Source organism: Capsicum annuum, chromosome 1 (assembly GCF_002878395.1).
Source record: "Capsicum annuum cultivar UCD-10X-F1 chromosome 1, UCD10Xv1.1, whole genome shotgun sequence".
NCBI lineage: Eukaryota > Viridiplantae > Streptophyta > Magnoliopsida > Solanales > Solanaceae > Capsicum > Capsicum annuum.
In genome coordinates, this window is record NC_061111.1 from 225,470,572 (window position 1) to 225,477,671 (window position 7,100).

Here is a 7,100-nt window from a genome sequence, read left to right on the forward strand (position 1 = left end):
AGTGTGGGGTCCCCGAACCCTCTTGATATTTAAAGATGCTACTAGCTAGGCCTAGAGGCCTTAGGGAGTATTTTTATCTTTACTTTTAAATTCACTTTGGGGACAAAGTATGTTTTTAAGTGTTGGGTGGGGAAATTCCTAATTTTGGGCTCAATTTAAATTTTTTTTATGTAAGATACTCTTGTTGGTGCTATTTTTGATTGCATGGTGCAAGTCTTTTAGTTGTAAAAGCATGTTGATTGTAGGAATAACTATTTTTTAGACTCCTAAGCTCATGTTTATGACTCTTGTACTTGGTGGCTTAAATTGAATTCATGATATTATTTGGTTGAGTGTTGATGATGATCCTATGTGAGTCAAGCATGTGCCATGTGCGTGTGAGATTTTTGTGTATTCCTTATTGTATGTGATGTCTAGAACTTTCCTGGTGTATGTACAAAGTGAAATAAAGAGTGTGAGTTTGGGAGATGATATAGGCATTTCTTTGATAACCTTGATTTTACCTTTATTTGACCTACCCTTTATGCATTATCCTAGTCAACCCCGTTGAGCCTTTAACTTTTTCTTTGGTAGCCTTATGTGTAGCCTAATCCCTTCTTTGATAGACCTTGATTTGATCCAAAGCTCCTAGGAACTTTAATGAAAAATTAAGTGAGTAAGGAGTTGGAAAATAAGGGAAAAAAGGTGAAAGCAAAGCCCCAAAGTGATAAGTATTGGTATTCAAAAGAATTGTTATGTTTTGTGGTGGGGATTTGAGTAATTAAAATAATAAAAATTTGTTCAAATTGAATGAGTTGTGCATAGAATACTCCCACCATAGTGCTGAGAATGAGCTTAATAAGATGGGGTGAAAAAATAAATGAATAGGGTAAACAAAAATGGTATAATTTTGTTGTTGGAGATTAATTTTAAATGAATAATGTAGTGTATCACAACGCTTAGGGAAGATAGTCACTATTTCCTAAATAGTTCCTACCTGTCCCTTAGCCTACATTACAACTTGAAAAAGACCTAATAGATCCTAAGTTTATCATTCTGATATTAGTGGAGCACTACACTAAGGGCAAGCCTATGGTTCATCTAGTGTAACTTGTGAATTCATTGTGAGAGTGAGTGTAATTTGATTCTTGTACTCATTATGTTATAAATTGCATTATTGTGAGTGATTATGGGTAACTCTCTTGTTGTGAGGGGAACACATTTGATGATTATTGGTGATTTATAAGATGTCCTTGATTGAACGATAAGCATGAGTTTTCCAACTAGGTGAGTCAATTCTTGAGGCTAGGATGTTTTGGAGTAGTGTTCATGAGCTATCAATTGTGTTTGTAACATGCTTAGTTTAGAAACTTGTATTCATGTAGTCACTGTAGTACTAGCTTGAGTATATTGTATGTCGTAGACGTGTAGAGTCTCCTCAACTTATGATGCTTAGAGTTAAGAGTTGTTCGAGGTCGAACAAGGCTTTAAGTGTGGGGTGGTGATGTTGGGTGTATTTATGCATTCTTGTGTTACTATTCTAGCTTATTTAGCCTAGTTTTGAGGATAATTCGTGTGCTCTATGTGTGATAATTATATAAACAAGCATATAAGTGTCTAAGTACGTGATTACAAGGGTTCAAAGTATTTTCAAAAAAGTTTGTACTTAATTGAGTCATTTAGAGTTTACATGAGAAAACTAGTTTGGCTAGCTTGAGCTAGTTGTGTGTCTAGTTCGTTTTGTTTGATTCAAATGTGTTTAATGTGTTCCAAATGGTTTTAGTGTGTAATTATATGTGGAATAACTTGTTTGTAATGGGCAAAGTTCTATTGAATTAAGTCTAGAGTCGGAGCGATAAGTTGAAGATCATTGCGAACTAGCCTTATCTTAGCTCTTGTTTTTGATTTATCGTTGAGGATATTGTGTTGTTATGAGCTCTAATATGTGGTGTGTGATTATTTAGGAAGATTTATGAGTGGAATATGGTGATATATTGATGATATAAAGGCTGAAAATTCATTGGAAATACACTACAAAAGTCATGGAAAAAATATAGGACGTTCAACACTTATAATTTATTTTGAAGGCTAATTCCAGTGAGCTAACATGATATGGACGCGACGCACCACTCCATAAACAATATAAGCAATGCCTTACATTGGATAAATCAACGATATTACCAACGTTTCGCGTTGGATAGTTCAACCACGGCCAAAATGCAATTCTATTTATACACGACTTGGGTTTTGTCTTATTATTAATAAATTACATTTCACACATTAGTAAGGAGTGGGGAATATCTTGGAAATAATGTGAAAATTTATTAATCCTACAAGGTTTAGGATTATTGTGTTATATATACACACTTTGAGGGAATCTTTAAAGAGAATTGTTGGACAATTTTGGACGTAGTGGAGATTAAAGAGGAGGCTGCTTCACATTAATTTAGGTTTTGTTATTCTTTATTTAGCTTTTAATTATATCATATCATGTATTCAATTATTTGGATCATGATTATGAATATTATTGATTAGAAATTCCCTTTCTGGGGTTAAAGCCAAGAACATGAGTGCTATTGTTTTGGATTAAATTTGTTTAATTTGCTTATCTTTATTGGTTGTTTGTTTATTCTTGATTTAATTAATTGATCGATTGATCACCCGGAAAATACATCTATTGTCATCCTTGTGATCTCGAGAGAGAGTATAGAGAGATAGAAAATGGAAATAAACAAAGTAGGGTTTGTATTCATTTATAAAATAAGGAATTCAAATTAACGTCTAGGACAGGGATGTACCTAGAAGCCTTACTTGATTAAGACATAGGATGATAGGTTGAAAAACTGAACTGGATTATTACATTCCCACTCAAAGATGTAGTTGTAAAGTCCAAATTAGATAAACGGTTAGAGGTTGGGTGACCATGATCATGAAATTAACCCTACGAATCATCAACCAAGATAAGCAAGTTAACAAATAAAGTTCAATAACATAGTATGATTGTTCAATGTGCTTTAACTCTGGGTTTTTTTTCGATTGATTGTTTCAAGATATTTATTTTATGCATTTTTTCCTTTACTTTAATTTACATTATTCCAAACTCTTTTTGGTTACCTTTGCATCAAATTAATCTTAGAAGTTAAACTAGAATTGAATCATTGTTAGATCAAGTCCCTGTGGGATTGATACTCACCTTTTTTGAAGGCCACTTTACTACTTGATAGACCACGTATACTTGTGTGTGCACTTGGGCACTATTAGAAAACCAAGTATATTTGGGCTAAAATCAAGGCTCCAAAAAATTTGGGGTTTTGGTCAAATAATCAAGAAATTAAAGCTTGAAAATGAAGGATTCATACTTTAAATCTGCTGGTAATCACAGATATATATGTTAATCAAGTTTCTAACTCACCCCCGAAAATCAAGTTGAAGTTAATCTATCATTCTCTGACTTCTAGGGATCAATGGAGAGTGAAAATGGTCAATTTTGCGACAAGGGGGCTATTTATAGTACCTTGGTCGCGGTTAAATGGGGTCCACAAGGTCAAAAATTATTTTTGACCTCTCGAACCTATTCCGACTCTGTTTTTCACAAAAGAACTATGTAACCCTACTAAATTCGACATTTTGGATGCACTGATGAAGTTGGAATTTCTATATGAGGTTATTTAGGTTACTTGTGGTTCCCAAACCCATATCTTTCGATTTTTAACTTTCTAACCAAAGGATCTAAATGAGCTCGAGTATAGTGGGACCTAAACTAAGGGTCTACCTAGCCAATAATTGATATTTCAGAGCTACTGGTGCAGTCAGAATTTACATCTGAGATTATTTTACTAAACATTTTGCTCTGTGACCATTTGGAATTGGTGAAGACTTCTAAATGGGAAATTGAATCTTAAAACCAAATGAACTGCCCAGTAACCAAACTATTAGTTCCACCAAGTCATAAATGACTTGAAAAAGATATGAAAAATCTCTAACAGTGTAAATAAGTAGGGATACAAAAAATGACCTGAAGGGTCATTACAACATCCTCTACTAAGGAACTTTCGACACCAAAAGTTAAAGATGAGAAAATACCTGAAGTCTCGAACAGGTGATAATATTGGGCTCGAATATAGTTATTGATATCCTAAGTGGAATCCTCCATTGGGCGGTGCCTCTACTAATCCTTAACTACAGGAATCTCTCTAGTACGCAACTGCTTTATATCACTTGCCAAAATAAGGACGGGCCCCTTCACAAAGGCCAACTGCTCATCTAACTGGACTGAGTCCCATTTAAACACATAAGACAGATCTGAAATATACTTTAGCAACATGGAGACATGGAAAACTGGATGAACAACAGTAAAATTTGGGGGTAAAGCTAACTCATTGGCCACCTCGCCAACTGTGCAAAAAATCTCAAAAGGACCAATATATCGAGGACTGGGCTTACCCTTCCTTTCGAACCTCATCACATCCTTCGTGGGTAAAACACAGAGGAATATATAGTCACCAACTCCAAATTTCAATACACGAAGTTGATGATCTGCATAGGCCTTCTACCTACTCTAAACTACTCTCAATCTATCTTAAATCACTCTGACTCTATCCAACGAGTCCTGAAGCAAATCTATACCATGAGTAATCACCTTGGAAGTCTCAAACCAACCTACTGGAGAGCGACATATCCTACCATACAATGCCTCATAAGGCTCCATCTCAATACTTGAATGATAGTTATTGTTAGAGAACTCTACCAATGCTAAATGCTGATCCCACTTCCTCCAAAATCTATGACAAAAGGTCAGAGCATATTCTCGAGCACCTAAATGGTCCAAGCTACTCAAATCCACTCGAGTACCTAACTCCTTATAGAATGCTCTCCAAAACCTCAAAGTAAATATAAAACCGTAGTCTAAAATGATAGAAATAGGCACCTCATGCTAACTAACTATCTCCCGAACATAGATATGGGCTAATCTCTCTACACGGAAGGTCATCTGGATAAGAATGAAATGTGTTGACTTGATCAAACGATCCACAATAACCAAAATACTATCAAAACTATGGGAAGTACGAGGCAAACTATTAATGAAGTCTATAGTAATCCATTCCCATTTCTACTCTGGAATGGGCAACCTCTGAGTCACACCACCAAGACTCTTATGATCGACCTTAATATGCTAACAACATAGGCAACGAGCTACAAAGTCTTCCACAAATCTCTTTGCACCATCCCACTAATATTGTTGTCTCAAATCTCTATATATCTTAGCTATGCTGGGATGAATGAAATATCTAGAGCTGTGAGCCTCGAGTAAAATAGACTGAATAACATCTCCAACTCGAGAGACACAATAAGGTCCTGGAATCTCAAAATACCCTTAGAATCAATGGTATGCCTCTCTGACTCAACACCTGATCATAAAATTGGCATAACTTGCCATCCTCATACTTACGATCACGAACCTACTTAGATAGTGAGGACCTCACCTTTACATGAGCTAAAATCCTCGTAGGATTTGAAACGTCAATCAAACTATCAAATTGGCTAAGGAATGAATTTCTCATTCCATAGGCCAAACTGATATGCAGGCCAAGCTACCCATAGTTACTACCTTGAGATACAAGGCATCAACTACCACATTCACCTTACTCGAATGATACAAGATGGAAATATCATAGTCCTTAAGCAACTCCATCCATATGCTCTATCGAGTATTAAGTGTTGACACCCAATTTTGACCGCTGATACTCCTTTTAGGCTGGTATTTTAACAAAATTATTAATTTCAAATGTTGGTAATTTCTTACACATTATTCTTGTATCAAACAGATAACAACGTGTCACATTCATAATTTTAAAATATACAAATTATTTTATTAATTTTTATTATTATTTTTTATAATTTATTAATTTAAATATAAGATTTTATATAATTTTATTAATATTTATTAAATTATTTTTCACAAAACATGCACATTCACAATTTACAAAGACATTCACTAGTTTCTATTATTATTATTATTTATCGATAATTTAATATAATATTTCTTTTGTAACATTAAATTTACATGTGCAATTTATTTTAATGGCAACATCTTATTATTTTTTCATAGCAGCCACTTTCCTTCAATTTCCCTTATGGGTTAGAATTTTTAGCCACTTTTTGTTCAACTGATATCAATTTTAGCCTAACATTGACATCAATTTTGATCCCAAATTGACATCTAAATCTTGACCTATCTTTAAATTAATTTAATCTCAACCATTGATCAAAGATGGTCCGACAGTTGAGATCGGTTCAAACTGCTCTTACCTTTTATACACCAAAACAACCCAAACCCTAGCCATTTTCCATCTACCATCCGCCTCCCTCCTTTTTCTCTCTCTACACTCTCTCAACCTTCTTTCTAAAATAACCAAGCTATCATCGGCCAACTACTACTGCAACACTACGACCACAGCCGGTGAACCACCAATGCAGCTGCCTCCGCATCTTCTTCCTATTTTTTTGTTTCTCGTCGCTGGCCCCCTCCCTCTTTCTCTCTTTATTTCCCTCTCTCTCTCTCTAAGGATCCGCCTACCACCGCTACCGTAACACTAGATATTGCTGGAAAAACAACGACAATATCAACCCCGGCAACCTCCAAGCTGCGTCTTCGCTCCAACACCAAATCCGCTGCTAGCCTTCTTCCACCGGCGATATCCCTCACCAACCGCCGCCACCGCCAGCAATTTTAGCCGACTGTTCTTCCTTTGCCTTCCTCTCCTCTCATTCGTCATATTTTTGCCGGAGTTGGTGACCGACAAGGTTTTTTATCAGCCTTGCCACGATTATTGCCCAATTTGTCTTTTAATTGCATGATTATTTGTTTTGATCATCTTTAAAATGCATGATATATGATTTTAAATTTTGATTCAATACGTGCTTACGTCTGTCTATAGATTGATATATGCGAAAAGCCCCAAAGTTGAGGATGCTTGATTTTGACTTTAAATTTTAATAGGTTGCTTATTTTTATTCAATTTTGAAGTTATTGTTCTTACTTGTGAATTATATTTTTGGTTTAATTAATATTGATAGAATCTGTTTTATATAACTGGGACAAATCTGACACTTAGTTTTTA

The 7,100-nt window shown here is 35.1% G+C and overlaps 1 protein-coding gene across 1 annotated transcript; it reads right to left on the reverse strand.

Moving 5' to 3' along the window:
- Window positions 1–4,147: 4,147 nt before the first annotated feature.
- Window positions 4,148–6,755, reverse strand: LOC107861324. Its single transcript, XM_016706667.1, has 2 exons — window positions 6,617–6,755; window positions 4,148–4,374 (listed from the first exon to the last, which is right to left on the reverse strand). Exons 1-2 carry the CDS (start codon window positions 6,753–6,755, stop codon window positions 4,148–4,150), a joined length of 366 nt encoding a protein of 121 aa, XP_016562153.1.
- Between the last annotated feature and the right edge of the window lie 345 nt (window positions 6,756–7,100).